Raw genomic sequence first — 17,039 nt, 5'->3', positions numbered from 1 at the left:
CTGTAATAGTGGTAGGGGGAGGGGGGGCACTTTGATACACAAAAATTAAATCTCTTTTCTGAGGACCATAAAGCATTATATTTAAATATTTGTTTTGATGTGTGCATTGGCTGATATGTCAGCTTACATTTTGGCTACGCAAAAACCGCAAAAATTGGCGACGTATAGAGATAATGTGATTTTAAGAAAATAAAATGTTTGTATCATTCTGCCCCACCAGTGGGGCACTTTGATACATGGGGTGGGGCAGTTTGATACGTATTTTAGATCCATATGAAATGCAAATTTAAACTGACTAAAAACCCAATATAAACTGTATTATTACTTAAAATTAAGAAATAAAACAATTTTATTGATTGAGATCGCAAAACACTTTTTATTAAGAGTGCACATTAGCCATAATCAGTCTCTTAAGTTACTTAAGAAATATAATCACAAAAAAAAACAATATTGTCATCATAGAACAAGACTAATTCTCTGTTATTTTCTTAATTATATAATCAGTTATATACTTACTAAGTAATCAGACTTTAACATTGAATATTGTTAATGAAAATATAATATTAGAACCTCCTATCAAAATGAACAATAGTTTTCTTAAAAAATTAAACAAACATCAAAAATTTAACAAAAATAATCATAAAAACTCTCATATAAATTACAAAACAATCTACTGGATATTATATCGAGTTAAACCTACCGAAAATGAATAAAGCGACGATGTTCGAGATGTGCCTTTGGAGAAAGTTGGTTTTGGTAATTGCAAAACTACATCTCTAACATCCACACTTGCTTTGTCTTCCACAATTGGAAATATGAACTTATAAGACCCTGTTTTTTTTCTGAGATATGATACTTCATATTCTGTCACATTATACTTAAATACGACTTTGGCAACGTAGTGAATCACAGTTTTCTTCTTCTCAAACTTAATTAGTAGGAAATCTCCAATATTTATGTGTTCAGGATTAACTGGTTCTTCATTAATTACCTCTTCTTCTGATTCCGATGGCATTTCAATGTCTTCACTATCACTCGTCATCACGACTTCATCTAGACTAGAATCGGAATCTATTTCTGCAGGCAAAGAAGTTACTCTCTTTTTCTTTTTTGGCTCAGTTAACCCCAACAGATTTTTCGCTGTTTTCAATTCTTTTGCATGCTGTTTTGCTTTTTGTAATTCTCTTTTCCTGTCCTTTTCATTACGTAAGCTTTCTAATCTATTTTTTTCTGGTGTGTCAGTGTATATTCTTGATCGTCCCTTTTCTCTTCCTTTTCTTTTTAAGACACTGTCAGTAATCGCCTTTTTTGGATAAGGTCTAACTACGTCAGGAGTAAGCATAGCCTGTGATGAAGAAACATGTAGAGAATCGTCAGCATCAGACACTGAAATTGGGTCGGTATCCAAAGTAGGAGTTTTATTTTGTTCTCTATCAACAACTTCATTATTTTGAGTTGTTTCCGAGTCTACAAAATGTAAATCTTGTGTTTTGTGAGTGTTCTCATCTGTCAAATCGTGATAACCTGTGCTGAAAATGTCTATCGGTGCAAAGTCGTCGTCCCCAAATACCAGTTTATTAATTGGCCAAATTCCAGGTTTGGAAAAACCACCTATGATATTCTTTGGTGTAAATGATTCCAAATATGCTAATTTTGACAGTTCAGCAATGTTGTATATGGTCAAAGTCTTTCCAACATTTTGAATGTGCCAGTCGTTGAAAGCTATCTTCAATTTGCCTTTGAAGGGTCCGAACACACTGACATCAAGCGGTTGCAATTTGTGTGACGTGTGTGGGGGCAGACTCAAATAAACAATACCGTTGTCACGACAGTAGTTAACAGCTTCTATTGAAATGTGCGATTCGTGGTTGTCACAAATGATTAGAATTGGGTTATCTTTATTGCTCGAAGTAAGGCGTTGAATGTGTTTCAAAACTCTTATAAACAATTCTGATGTCATCCAGCCGCTTCTGTTTGCCAACCCTAGACTTCCATCAGGAGCTCCATTTAGGAAGTGATCTTTGTAGTGAACTCTTGGAAAGACATAAACTGGAGGAAGAGAAGAACCAGTAGCAGTAATAATACCACAGAAAGTAACTAACTCTCCGCGTTCTGCAGAAACTATTTGTCCCACCTGTCTTTGTTTTCTTCCAGCAATAACTTTAGGAGTAGAAAGAACTGTGCTTATGCCTGTTTCATCTAAGTTTATTATTCGATCGGGTGTAAAATTGTACTGTCTCATTATGCGTTCGTAATTATCATGAAATTGAGCTACAGCAGCTTTATTAAAAGCAAAGCTTCTTGCTGCGCTTGTGTTTTCTGGTTTTCGTAGACTCAATTCTGGGTTTCTCTTCCTGAAGCCAGCTGCCCAATCTTTTCCAGCGCATTTGTTTTTTTTCCAGGATTTTGGATAATTACACCCTGAGGATTCTGCGAACTCGTATGCCAAAGTCAAAAGCTGTCTCAATGTAAGGCCGTAGTGCATTTTACTACAATTCAATAAATATTGAGTCAATGCCTTTTCTTGTTCGATTGAAAAAACTTGTGCAACGGTATACTTGGAACCATAGATGTTTGATGAAGTAGCTGTAGCAGTGTGTGATGATAAAGCTGCAGTAGTAGTGTGTGCTGAAGATGACGCTATTTGTGCCATCTCCATAGATGGTGCTATTTGTGGTGAAGATGGACCTGCTTGTGATAAAGAAGATTCTGCTTGTAATGAAGAGGATGCTTCATTTGTAGATAATATTCTGGTAGCTTCAAATGATTTTCTGGCTTTTTCTATGCGATGTTGTAGGGTCGCAGTTTTGATGCTATATTTGTCGGCTGCTTTGCGTATAGATAAAGTCTTTGACAATACTTCACGTATTGCGTCTTCAATGTTTTCTTCATTGATATTTTTTCTATCAGTTTTGGGTTTGTACGTGCGCACCATTTTCTGAAAAAAAGAAAATAAACAATAAAATAAACTATTATTTTTGACGGGGCACTTTAATACACTAGAGGGGCAGATTGATACGTATCATTGTACCCCGCACATTACCGTATCAAAGTGCCCCAACGGACTTTTTCCACAAACAATTAATTTTATCTAATATATAATAATAATGCAATCAAAAACATTTTAAAATACAATAATAACTATATTTACTTACCTGTAGTAACAAATAATAACAAAAACAACTAAAAGAATCCTCCTGAGACACAATTACATTTCACGTTTTTTTTTTGTAGGCAGCGGCGCACGCCACTTTCAACACGTTAGTGACCGTTGAGGTCCAACGGCAAACTGGCGGCGAACGGTGTCACAACTGTCATTCTTGTGAATGCCCTTGAGCATTCTAGTGATGTGCCGGACTGTGTAGCGTTTATCGGTTTTGAGATATAGATACTGTACCAATGTGCCCCGTGAATCAATGTGCCCCCCCTCCCCCTATAGTTACGAATGTATACTATCTTCCAAGGGTATCTAAATAGGTATATAAAAGAAAAAGGTGACTGACTGACTGTCTGACTGACTGACTGACTGACTGACTGATCTATCAACGCACAGCTCAAACTACTGGATGGATCGGGCTGAAATTTGGCATGCAAATAGCTATTATGACGTAGGCATCCGCTAAGAAAGGATTTTTCAAAATTCAACCCCTAAGGGGGTAAAATGGGGGTTCGAAATTTGTGTAGTCCACGCGGACGAAGTCGCGAGCATAGGCTAGTAGTGTATATTTTCAATTTTCAATGGAACTATAGTTAGTTAGTTAGTTATAGTAGTTACAAAAATAATAGGCCCGTTTTGTCGTTTGTCATTGCAATGTCATTAGAGATGTATAATTAGTAGTAGTAGGAACATTGACTTATACATATATTACTTCGTATGGACAGGGCTATTGAACAAACAAAATGGCACCGACTCAGTGGTGCTTTAGCACCATAACACCAATGTAACCTCAGTGACGTCTGAATTTCAAACGGATCGTTCATTAGTATCTAAGAGGTGGCGCTGATTTGTTTGGTTCCAAAACCGTGGAAAATTTTGTTCGCTTGGGCATATTTAATTTAATTTTTGTCCAAGAACAGCCCACAGAATTTCACACTCAAAATTATATAAAATGTTATCGAGTTTTACAGGTTCCGTGTAACTCTAATTACGGACCGTTACAACGAGCATTAAATAGAACAAGTCGTACATTAAAATAACCTACCTAAACATGAAAAATATACCTAAGCTATAAAATACAAAATGAATATTATAATTAAATCAATACGAAGCTAAATTATATAATACCTACTGGCTGATACCCGCGGCTTCGCCCGCGTAAATTTAGGTTTTTAAAGATCCTATATAGCCTATGTCACTCAGGTATAATGTAGCTTTCTACTGGTGAAAGAATTTTTAAAATCGGTTCAGTAGTTCCAAAGATTACCCCCTACAAACAAACTTAAAGACATTACCTCTTTATATAATAGTATAGAAGATATACAATATGCTAACAACTAGGGCCTGACATAATAATTATCCTACTGAGGAATCAAGTGATTTATATTATGTTTATATCTGATCTGAAGTGAGTGTTATCTTGTCATTTATGTCGATGATGATGATGATGATGGGCATCACTCATCAGTATTTATTTTTCACAATAAATAATAGTGAAGTGAACTTCTTGCGTTATTGCTCTCACATGAACGTCTGCAATAACTCTTTAGCTCTATTTTAACATTCAACTCAGTCTTAATGCATTGCATTAAGGTTGAATATTGTGATGACATGTCGTCAGAATGGTCCCCTAAATAAGCCCCTATGTTGACTATGAATTCCAGTCGCATAATACGATTGTTTTTTTAGGGTTCCGCACTTCAAAAGGAAAAAGGAAGCCTTATAGGATCAATTCGTTGTCTGTCTGTCCGTCTGTCGTGCCTGTTAAGAAAACCTATAGGGCACTTTACGTTGACTTTAGAATCATGAAATTTGCAGGTAGGTAGGTCTTATAGCACAAGTAAAGGAAAAAATCCAAAAACCGTGAATTTGTGGTTACAACCCAAAAAAAAATTAAAATGTGCTTTTTCAATTTTCAAAATAAAATAACTATACTAGTGGGGTACCATAATATGAAAGGGTTTTACCTATACATTCTAAAACATATTCTTATTTATTTTTATGCATAATAGTTTTTGATTTATTGTGCAAAATGTCGAAAAAAATACCCGAGTACGGAACCCTCGGTGTGCGAGTCTGACTCGCACTTGGCCGGTTTTTTTAACTATTTGGCACAGAACCCTAAAACACGTTTTGCCTTTCTTCGACTACTTTGAAATTATTATAGATTGTATTGAAAATTATATTACAATAATATGCATTTTTATGATTTTGTATTAGCCTATAAATTGAACACTAAAGATAATTAATTTCGTATTTAAATTAGGTAAGTATACTTTAATGTCTTAAATAATTATAAATATTTATGTTTGTGTGTTCGTTCGTTCGTTTCCTTTGCGTTCGCGCATGGTTCATCTCGTTAGGATTAAGCTTTGTACTTACACTAAAAAATATTTTACTATTTTGGAAGTAGTTTCGATAACTGCAAAATGTCGCTACTAGATGGCATTAACAGTCGCTTCAGTAAGTGAACATACATAGGTACCTATTCTTCCATTTCGTTTATAAAAACGAATTGAGTAGATTTTTCCTTTTTGGAAATCGGTTAAATACAATTTTGAACGGAACCATTTATATTCTGGTACAGCTCGAAGCTGACCGAAATTTTTATCAAAGCGCAAGATGCCTGCTGTTGATACAAGATCTACTTGAAATGAGATAACATAATGCAGTCTTAACATATTATTATCTAAATATATAAAAGGAAAAGGTGACTGACTGACTGACTGACTGACCTATCAATGCACAGCTCAAACTACTGGACGGATCGGGCTGAAATTTGACATGCAGATAGCTATTATGACGTAGGCAGCCGCTAAGAAAGAATAATTCGACCCCTAAGGGGGTGAAATAGGCATTTGAAATTTGTGTAGTCCACGCAGACGAAGTTTCGAGAATAAGCTAGTATAATACAATAATACTTAATTAAAAATAAATTTCGAGTTCAGCGTTTGACATTTTTAATAACTGTTTTTTTTACTGGACTACGCAAGACGTGCTCCGTCGTCCCTTCGTTCAGCTTCCCTTCGTTGTCGATATCGCCGACTCGCTTCACTTGCCATCTTTGCTGCCCTCCTTCTAGTAAGTTTGATATCTTCAGGACCTTCTTCGCGCTTTACAAAAACATTTTGGGGGTAGGACAGATCAGACTACGTGAGGTCGGGTTGCTTAGATTTAGTTCTGGTTGAGTTATTTTTCGAACTTTTGCGTGTCTCTGTTAATCCTGAGATTCACTAGCAAAAGTCCATTTTTAGGGTTCCGTACCTCAAGAGGAAAAACGGAACCCTTATAGGATCACTTTCTTGTCTGTCTGTCTGTCAAGAAAGCAAGAAAAAAAGAAAGAAAAATAGAAAAGGTACTTCCCATTGATCTTGAATCATGAAATTTGGCAGGAAGGTAGGTCTTATAGCAGACATTAGGGTAAAAATCTGAAAACGGTGAATTTGTGGTTACGTCACAAGAAAAATATTAAAATTAGTTTAGTGAACGCCTAGTAAACCGAGCGTCAATTTCCAGTTAAGTACATATTTTGTTGTTAATGCGAATCAGGTACCCAGGACACAGGACTACTAAGAAAATGTTTTAATTTGACTAAACTGTTTTGTTAAATAAATATTTTTCATTTTCATTTTTACTCTCGAAAATCAAAGAATTGTCTTAGAACATTTTTATTGCCTAAATCCACGATATAAAATATAATACAAGAATTAAGAACAAAGGATTTTACAATAAAAAAATTATTCAATATCATTAGAAATCACGCGTTGGCAAATTGAACCTTTTGTAAGACCACCGATTCAACGCTCAGATTTCAGATTTCTGCCTGTGATCTGGTTTTCCTAGCATTTCAGCTTCAGCAAACGTATCGGGGAGCTTAGTTCCTAGAGTCTCAGGTTGTGTGAACACCGTGGCACCAGCGAGGAAGCCCATAACACCAAACAACACTGACGGAAGGCCGTGCCAGTATTGTTTCTGAAAAATTTTTTCCCTGAACATACAGAACCCTAAAATAGTGTGACACAAGTCTCGCAAATTGCTATTGCGTTGGAACAATGTCACATTAACATCGAAATGACGTCATTTTGACGTCAGCCGAAATAAAAATATACCATCAGGTACTAGTTGCTCGAAACTTCAGTCTAGTCATCACTAAAATGGCGGCCACGTATATTAGCGATTTGCGGGACTAATATATACTTAATACTAAAATTCTTTAATAAACTAATATTTAATATTTAGTAATACAGCTTACAAGTGCTGGCGTCAGAGGAGCAGCGATGGCGCCAAGTTGCCCAACAGTGGACGAGAACGCCAGTAACGTGTGTCGACACTCCGTGGGGTACAGCTCTGACGTGTACAGGTTGACACATGTGAGCGCTACGGTCGCCCCCACCTTCCCGAGTAGGTAAGCTATTAGCCGAAATGTATACATACCTACAAAATTAAGATAAATTCTTCAAAATCGCACTTAGAGCCTCAATAGCTCAACTGGTAAAGGAGTGGACTGAAAACCGAAAGGTCGACGGTTCAAACCCCGCCCGTTGCACTATTGTCGTACCTACTCCTAGCACAAGCTTCACGCTTAGTTGGAGAGGAAAAAGGGGAATATTAGTCATTTAACATGGCTAATGTTCTTTTTAAAAAAAAAAAAAAAAAATCGCACTTGCCCTATAGGGGAAAAAATCAAACGCCGTACAATCTACTGGTATGCCATTTACTGGCATGCGAGCTACTGGCAGAACCGATACACATGCTAGTAGCTCGTTCTTGCTAGTAACTTGGCATGCTTTTGTGCTAGTAACTAGCATGTGTATCACGCACTTTACTAGGTTAACAATGCAAATTGTACTCGTAGGATAAACCGACAATTGGGATGATGACTACGAGTATGTCAAAAATAAATTATTTCTTAGGAATTACTACTCGTAAATAGAGGGTCTTTCAAAATTTGTAAAATCCAATTCGCTGTTAGGTTTAAGTTTGTTAGCCATTTTAAATTATCGACTTAACTAAAAACGTACGTCAAATGTGTATGACGTCACAACTGCGAATTTCATACAAGTTCCTTACTAATGGTACGATTACACCTACCGAGTAGTGAAGCGAGACAGTAAAATGTCACTCGGCCGAGACAGTGCTGTGGCTGAGAAATTGCGGCGAAATCTCACTCGTTAAGTGTTTATACCAACCGAGTACTCGGCCGAGGACACTGACTCGCCAGCGTTAGGTGTCATCGTACCATTAGCAAGCGTTTTGACGTTTGAAAAAAATCACTGATTCAACTAGCAGTCATCATCCCTATATTGGTCCAAGATCCCAGTGCAAAACATACATAAAGATCTGCAATCAGACTCTAGAAGAGTGAGCAATGTTTTTATGTAGCCACCTTTAACAGCTGACACCGATAAAATGGCCGTCGATACAAGCTAGCAGAATCGTACGTAAATAGCAGAATGTGTGAGAGAGCAAAATAAGTAGGTCTGGCGCTCCTGGGATCTTGAATATAATTTATGATGAAATAAAAATATACGTCAAATTAATACAATGGTTGATTACCAGAGGGTATCACGACGAACAGTATGTTACATAAAGCAGAAAGGAAAAATCCCGACGACACTGTGGCTTTCCTGCCAACCTTAGTGAGTAAAAAACCTCCAACGAAACATGCAGGGATTCCCATAGCACTAACCAACATAAAGTTTAGGTACGTAGTATCTGACAGTCCGGTAGAGTTGATGGATAGTCCGTACAACACAAATGTTCCCGCGATGTACCAAACGGCAGTGGTACATACTCGTGTCAATAAAATGGGAGAGCGTATCACCATTCGAATTAAACCAGCTTTCTTCATCTAAATGAACAGAATTGAAATGAAATAATCAGTGATGAATATGATATGCTACTGAAAACCGAATTATACGAAACATACCTACCCCTAAATGAGGGAGGTCTTGTTGAGGTTTCAATAAAGCTTCCATAGATTTATCACTGATTGATTTTTTGTTTAATTTTGCTGCAGTTTCTATTATCTTCCTTGCTTCAACGTACTTTTCCTTAACGAGCAGCCAACGAATACTTTCAGACAAAAGCCAATAATATACTATCATGAATAAGCAAGGAATGTGCACAGCCAAAGTAGCGTATCGCCAAGAACCAATAAGCCAAAACACTCCGCCCAGCATCACTTGCCCCAGTGAGTACATTGACGAAAATATTACACTGACGTAGCGGTACTTTGGCCCAACAAGTTCTGAGGCTAAAAATATGATAATTAAATTATTACGTAAAACAAAATTAGTTCTTCAAAATGTATTAAACAAATATTACCTAAAACAAAAGCTGTGGGATAAACACTTGATCCAAATATAGTTTGAACCATCTCCAATATCATGTACATGGTGTAATTAACAGAAAAAGCTCTGATCACACCAACAAGGCCCAAGGAGAATATATTGAACACTAAAGCAACCTTGCGACCAAAACGATCTGAGATATATCCTGTAAGTGGCAATCCTAGCACTAAGCCGACATGGCCTACTGCTCCTACTGAAACGCGAAGCCATTCATTGCATCCAAGGTTAAACTAAAACAAAAAAGAGCTATCCCAAGTAACATTTTAGTTTACAGAAAGGTTCTGAAAAGGTTCTAGAGCCTTTGTATGGAAATCTGATCATAAGTCTTAGAAGTCAAAACAACGTTATATTAAGCTCCTGAGTACAAAAAGGGCCCAAAAATTAATACAAAGTCAAGTCCTACATTTTAGAAATTATTTATCAATACTTACATCGTATACTAAACTATGATCGTTTGCATATACAAAGTCTTCGCAGCTAATGACGTTTGTGTGGTTAAATAAACTGGGAGGGCAGTAGTCCAAGGAACCGTTGATTCCGGAATCAGTAGGAGCATATCTGTCACAGCTCGAGAAGCCTGACTTTATCTTCGGCACTGCGTTCAAGATCCAATCAGGATTGTAATTATGTAACCTGCTATTTTCACCACATTCTGCAATTTGACACCTGAAATTGATTGTTTTCCCAAAAAATGTGTAGTGAGTACCTACTTCTTTGTCGTTTTTAAAAACAAAATGAATTTACTTTGCCTTTTAACATTGATAATTAGCATTAACTAATAGTAATACTTTACAGTATGTCGGGCTTCACCACAAAGGACAGCAAGTGATACAAGGCAAAAATGTAAGACAAATCACCAAACTCGAAGATGTAGTGTATTGTATAGAAGCAGGCGTAAGTTTGCGGAAGTCCATGATATACAATTAACCAAAAGCTTAATTCGCTATAATCCGCTGAAATAGGTCGAATCTGTATGGTGCAACATGCAGCAATACTAAAATAGAGATGGACTGGACACATGCTTTGAGAGAAGTCAAAGAAGTGGACCTAAGCTATGACAGAATGGGAAGTTTGGGATGGAAAAGGGGATAGACAAAGGAACTGCTGGGTTGACGACATAAAACAGACAGCGGGGTCACTATGGACAAAAACCTTGAGGAGGCCTATGCGAAGGCCACGGCAGACGTGCACAGACTTAAGAAGAAGATGATGATGATGATAAAAACTGATTTGAATTGTCAGAAATAATATGAAATTTTTAATATATCTAATGTAGGTAGTTTAATAAAATCGATATTTCACTCATTGGATATCATACGATCGATTGCTAGGAGGGTATCTGGAGTCAGTTTGCGTCAAGAGCATCTGGAGTCAAGGAGACTCAAATAAAACCTTCTAAACACCCGTATCGTGTTTTGAAGGTTTTATTTGAGTCCCTTCCGAGATTCGGGGCGATTATTGAATATTTTTGTTGAACTTTACAATAATTGGATGTTGCGATAGCAATCGCGCTCTGATTAATTTACTTATTTTACCATTAGTTTTTTTAGATTAAAACTTTCGGATAACCTCTACGCATTGTCCTCCCAAAACCTACGCACGTAGGTTTTGGGAGGACATTCCAATAATTCATTGAAAATCAGTACCCTTAGTATAAATGCGAAAGTGTGTTTGTTTGTTGGTCTGTTGGTTTGTCTTTCAATCACGTCGTAACGATGCAACGGATTGACGTGATTTTTTGCATGGGTATAGATAAAGACCTGGAGAGTGACATGCGTATACATAAAGACGGGCGAGTTTTCGTGGGAACTTAAAATCGTGGGGTTAAAAAACCTAATCTCACACGGACGAAGTTGCGGGCATCAGCTAGTATTTAAATAATACCTGATTTTTCTGAGTGACGCTAATAGTATAGATAAATCACTTTGAAAATAACACTTACCACACTACACCAATAGAAGTTCACTCTGTTTTGGTAATTTTATTGTAAATTTTAATGACGTTCCGAAAAATTTCAAACGCGTTTAAATTACGATAGGTAGGTAACAATAAGTATAGATTCTATACAATTGTTACCTACCTATCGTAATTCAAACTATAGAATACGGCACCTGTGTGGTATTGCGGCTGTGGCTACAATGTAATCATTTTTAACGGCACAAAACAAGATTGCTATTGTTAAAATCAGTAGATTTCTCAACTGGAACCAGCCAAATTCACCGAGTTCCGTTCTCAAGAGATCGTCACGGCTCATTGGTTTCTCAAGCTCATTGCTTGTCCTCTCTTTATCTTGATTCTTTCCGTCCGACGTATTTTCATCATCACTATCACTGTGGTTTTCAGGCATTATAATGAGGTTTTTTAAGTTCTTAGCTAAGCTTAGTCAAATTTTATTGGATATAACAAATTAATATAAAATAAAATTTATATTTAATTTTACGTATATTTTTTGTAAATATAAATTTTTTAGTGATACGTTCTTTCTTCATGTAAATACTAATAGCTAACTGAAATGTCTACAGTTTCCTCAGTGGATTGTAAATTGTGTTGAATAGAAATTATTTATACCTTAACCTAAGGTAAATGATAAGATAAAGTTAATTAAGTCAACAATGGTAACAATAAATAACTACTTTGTAACATAATGAGCAGGTGATGAATTGTGTACTAGCTCGTAATTGATAGAAGTAAATTTAATAACGTTGCACTCGAGTCTCAGACACAGATATAATGGACTAAGAGTCAGCGCATGCCCGACCTTCGTTATTTTATAAAAGCTAAAAAAAATCTGCGTATTTCCCTCAACACAGGGAAGAAAGATGCTGCCCCCTGCCAGACACAATTCAAGTTTAATAAATTATTAAGGTTAAAGAGTTTCTGGTGGGGGTTCCAGCGACACTTAGTGTCTGGCTTATGGTGCTATAAGTAATAATTAAACACGGGAAACGAAACGAAGCTCCTAGTAAATGAAGCCTAACATAATATACTAAAATATGATTATCGAAATTTAGTCTGTCCAGGTCTGTACCAATTTCATTATTAAACTTTTGTAGAATTATTATCTTTGATAAATCGATGATTTTAAAAACTACATTTACGATTGCGCTTTATTTTGTTTGTGTTAAATTAGGCTCATGTCTTGTGGCTGCAATCACTCCAGATGGAAATCAATTACAGACAAGTAAAACGGGCTGGTCTAAAAATGACAATTCACTCTATTCTAATACTTCACAATTCAATCTTTCCATTTTTACAGCATCATCGTTTGTTGATTTTAGTTTTCCTATTGCTTCCGCTTCAGCTAAAGTGTCTGGCAGCTTCATGCCCAGCGTCTCTGGTTGGGTAAACACCAACAGTGCTGACAGTATCGCCATACCAGCGAACAGTAATGATGGAATCCCGTGCCAGTAGTCCTTCTGAAATATGCAAGTATTTTGATATAATCCGCCTCCTAATCGGAGGATTCGATCCTGGGCATACAGCTCTATCTTTTCGGAGTTATGTGAAGGAAAACATCGCGAGGAAACCTGCATGCCTGAGAGTTCTCCATAATGTTCTCAAAGGCATCAATCTTCCGCACTTGGCCAGCGTGATAGACTATGGCTAAACCTTTCTCATTCTAAGAGGAGACCCGTGATCTGTAGTGAGCTGGCGATGGGATAATCATGATGATGATTAATATTTTGCCAGACTTTTAGAATCATTTTATTACTTGTTTTTTTTTTTTTTTTTTTAATGTTGTACTTACAAGCACTGGTGTAAGAGGTGCTGTGATAGATCCTATGCGACCAACCATAGACGAGAAAGCGAGTAACGTGTGCCTGAATTCTGTGGGGTACAATTCTGAGGTAAACAAATACAGAGATGTCATCGCAGTTGATACGCTGAACTTTCCCAATAAGTATATTATGAGCCGAAAAACGGACATTTCTGAAATAAACAAAGATAAGATTACCAAAGAAATCTTATTTACAATTAAGTACTAATTATTCAGGCACAACAGACGGAAACGTTTAAGTGCGGAAACCAGCCTAGAGCGAAGAAGAAGAAGTACTAATTAATATTCTAACTATTTTATTCAAATGGGATAACCTAAAATCAAGTCAATGAAAATATAAGCGTAGCTTAATAAACAATTAATTACGACAATTATACTCTGTAATAAGATCCTCTTAATGGTAGGGGAGCCCAAGAAGGGATTTTGGGGCTCGAGCGCGTCAGATTAAGACATGGTAAGTTAATTAGATGCAGAAAAGTGTGCATTTCATTGATCTGACAATTTGAGCGTGACCTAAGGAAATGGGAGAGTTACAAAATTACAAAAATCGGACATGACTTTTGGTTGCTTTCAAAATGAACTCAAAATTTTCACCTCTTTCATTTAACATCCCACTCGATTCGATCGCTAAAGAATTTGTTTTGAGATCCGCCATATTAATTTTGTTTATTTAAAATATAGCTTATGTCACCCGGACTAATAACAACAAATCGATTGACGCCTCATTCATCAAAATCAGTTCAGTATTTGACCATTTAATTTTACAGATGCTTTAAATGAATACGGATATACAATGTGTTTCACTTTAGAAATATTATCTATATCTAAAATGCAAAGAAGTTTGTTTAGTTACAACGATAACCGTATTGACCTTTATAATAATTATGATATTATGGGTATCATTATTAACCTATGTTTATGATTTGTACACGTGATTGATACATGGAGTTTAGCTTTTTTAACATAATTTTTTAAAATATATCAAAAAATCTTATAATATTATTATTAAATATTTAAATTTTTTACACACCACTAGGAATGAAGACGAAGGCAATGTTGCATATAGCACATATGAAATAACAAGATGATATGGTTGCCTTTCTACCAATTCTATCCAGAACTAAGACTGCTGTGTAAAATCCAGGTATTTCTATACCACACGTCAATATATAGTTCAAATGCATGGTGTCGGAGAGACCAGTAGAGTTGATGGACAACCCGTAGTAGACGAAGATTGCAGTGATCCACCAAATGGGCGTGGTGCATACTCTTCTTAGTAACACTGGAGACCTTACTATAGAACGTACTAATCCAGGGCCTTCAGACTAAAAACGAAAATATCTAAATATATAAAAGAAAAAGGTGACTGACTGACTGATCTATCAACGCACAGCTCAAACTATTGGATAGATCGGGCTGAAATTTAGCATGCCGATAGCTGTTATGACGTAGACAACCGCTAAGATAGGGTTTTTGAAAATTCAACCCCCCAAGGGGGTTAAATAGGTATCAGAAATTTGTGTAGTCCACGCGGACGAAGTCACAAGCGTAAGCTAGTTTTTAAAAATTCTAAAACAAAATGAGCTGCCAAAGTGTATAAATATTTAGATACAGGAATCTTAAAAAATTCAACATGATACTAATATTTATAGTTTAGTAATTAGAGTAATAATTAGAACCAATAGAAAGAACCAAATGAGTGAAAATTGTAGCAGTCGATCTGATGGTAAAATTAACTTACTTTAGGAGCTGCAGGGACAGAACTGTCTGATGATTTCAATAGGCTGTCCAAAGATTTATCACTGATACTTGTTTTGTTTAATCTTGCAACTGTCTGCAGTACTTCTTTAGCATCGGAGAACTTATGTTTTGAAAGAAGCCATCGTAAGCTTTCAGAGAGCAACCAGTAATATGATATTATCAGCAAGCAAGGAATGTTTAGTGCCATTAACATGGAACGCCAAGGTTGTATCAGCCAGGCTACACCGCCAAGGATTACCTGGCCGAGACCAAATAAAGACGATGATGTAGCACTTGTGATGACGCGATATTTTGGGCCAACCAGCTCTGTAGCTAAAATGAAAAATATTTTAGTAAGCAAACAAGGAACTAAAAGCTTAGTTTGCTATAATCCGCTGAATCAGACAGATCTGTATGCTGCATTTGCTGCTGCTGTATGTTATGCAGTTTACGACGGCACCATTTGTCACGATCTTCACTTTGCAATTGTGCATTGAAAGGTCTACATCTCCTGAGGATGCTCGGGTGTCGGGATGAAACGTGCGTCGGTGTGTTTTGGTGGATTTGTGTGGTGCTTCGTGGTGGTGGTGGTGCATATTTTTTGCTTGTTGGCTGGCTTTTCCTGCATGTTTAGCAAATGGGTATCATACAGATGTATCTGTTTCAGCTGATTATAGCAAATTAAGCTTTTGCTTTCGTTACAATATTTAGTAAGCAAAGTCAAAATAACAACGATAACACATATGAGTGATGTTTACCAAAAATATAAGCCGTACTATAAGCTCCAGCCCCAAAAGTAGTTTGCAAAATTTGGAGTATCAGATACATCGTGTAGTTGACAGAGAATGCTCGGATGAGACCAAAAATGCCCAGGTTAAGAACACTTAGGACGAGTGCAACCCTTCGACCGAAACGATCCGAAATGTAGCCAGTTATAGGTAATACCAATAAGGTACCTATACTGTTTAATGTTCCTGCGAGAGCGCGGAGCCAATCTTGACATGCGAGATCGAACTAAAAAAAATAAAAATTATCAATTCAATAGAGCAGACGAAAATCAATTCTGATTGATCATGGTAATACTAACTTCGTATACAACTGTGTTGTTATTGGAGTATACAAACCCTTCACAAGCAATAGTTGTTGAATTGTTAAATAGGGTGGCGGGGCAATAATTTAAGGTTCCGTTACTTTCCACACCTAGTGGAGAATATCTCTGACAGTTAGCAAGCCCTTTACCAGTCTTCGGTATTGCGTTAATGATCCATTCGGGGTCATATTGATGCAACTTGCCAACTTCACCGCATTCTGGGATTCGACATCTAGAAAAAAATGTTTGGAATGACTAATCTTGAAGTTCTTAGACCCAACCAAAAGTAAATAAAACCTATGAGTTTTCTTGAATACTAGAGATTTAATTATCATTTTGAACCAAATTCATTGCTGTTGTATTCATAATCTTAAAATTTATATGATAAATTACTACTAGATATTATGATAAATTATTTTAAAGGATATAAAACAGCTAGTTTGATGTATTTTTTTTATTTACCTGGCAATTTCAGAGCCAACACACACATGAGGCATACATTCCGGTTTTATAATCTAACGGAGGAATATTTTTTGTGATCATGTTTGATAATAAAAACAATTGCAACGAATTATTATGCCGCTATTTAGTATTACCTGTGAGGTGTGTCAGCTGCAGAGAAGACGTATTCGTTCGAAAAAGTGGCCATCACAATAGGAATAGCAACCAGAAGAATGTTGCGCAGCTGGAACCAGCCAAACTGCCCCAACTCATTGGTCAGAACATCGTCAAGATCCAAAGGTTTTCCAACATCTGCTGTCCTATCACTGCCTGCATTTATTTTGTTACGTAAATATGTTTCCACGTCACTTTTTTGATCTACCGACATTTCGTTTTATGTTTGTGAATAAAATAAAGGGCATGCTACCAGCCACGCGCGCAGCAAAAAATCACTTATAAATATTCACGATACCGGTTTCA

General features: G+C 36.5%; 3 protein-coding genes across 5 annotated transcripts; all 3 read right to left on the bottom strand.

Moving 5' to 3' along the window:
* Positions 1-17: 17 nt before the first annotated feature.
* On the bottom strand, positions 18-3,399 carry LOC117986491 (uncharacterized). Its single transcript, XM_034973324.2, has 2 exons — positions 3,156-3,399; positions 18-2,938 (listed from the first exon to the last, which is right to left on the bottom strand). The coding sequence occupies exon 2, from the start codon at positions 2,933-2,935 to the stop codon at positions 671-673; it is 2,265 nt and encodes a 754-aa protein (XP_034829215.1). The 5' UTR covers positions 2,936-2,938; positions 3,156-3,399; the 3' UTR covers positions 18-670.
* Positions 3,400-5,707: 2,308 nt separating this feature from the next.
* On the bottom strand, positions 5,708-12,041 carry LOC138402207 (organic cation transporter protein-like). 3 transcript variants are annotated; one of them, XM_069501732.1, is made up of 7 exons: positions 11,622-12,039; positions 9,942-10,176; positions 9,485-9,740; positions 9,091-9,413; positions 8,714-9,008; positions 7,410-7,591; positions 5,708-6,585 (listed from the first exon to the last, which is right to left on the bottom strand). In XM_069501732.1, exons 1-7 carry the CDS (start codon positions 11,855-11,857, stop codon positions 6,475-6,477), a joined length of 1,638 nt encoding a protein of 545 aa, XP_069357833.1. In that variant the 5' UTR covers positions 11,858-12,039; the 3' UTR covers positions 5,708-6,474. The 3 variants fall into 3 exon arrangements, with proteins under 3 accessions (XP_069357833.1, XP_034829223.2, XP_069357834.1); XM_034973332.2 differs by having other exon boundaries at positions 5,708-7,129; positions 11,622-12,038; XM_069501733.1 differs by lacking the exon at positions 8,714-9,008 and having other exon boundaries at positions 5,708-7,129; positions 9,087-9,413; positions 11,622-12,041.
* A 164-nt stretch (positions 12,042-12,205) lies between these two features.
* Positions 12,206-17,033, bottom strand: LOC117986493 (organic cation transporter protein-like). The gene is made up of 7 exons (XM_034973326.2): positions 16,715-17,033; positions 16,116-16,350; positions 15,787-16,042; positions 15,030-15,361; positions 14,319-14,613; positions 13,259-13,440; positions 12,206-12,926 (listed from the first exon to the last, which is right to left on the bottom strand). Exons 1-7 carry the CDS (start codon positions 16,945-16,947, stop codon positions 12,726-12,728), a joined length of 1,734 nt encoding a protein of 577 aa, XP_034829217.1. The 5' UTR covers positions 16,948-17,033; the 3' UTR covers positions 12,206-12,725.
* Positions 17,034-17,039: the final 6 nt, after the last annotated feature.

Source organism: Maniola hyperantus, chromosome 11, assembly GCF_902806685.2.
Source record: "Maniola hyperantus chromosome 11, iAphHyp1.2, whole genome shotgun sequence".
Classification (NCBI taxonomy): Eukaryota; Metazoa; Arthropoda; class Insecta; order Lepidoptera; family Nymphalidae; genus Maniola; species Maniola hyperantus.
The sequence above is the reverse complement of the archived record's forward strand: the minus strand, read 5'-3'. Positions and strand labels throughout refer to the sequence as shown.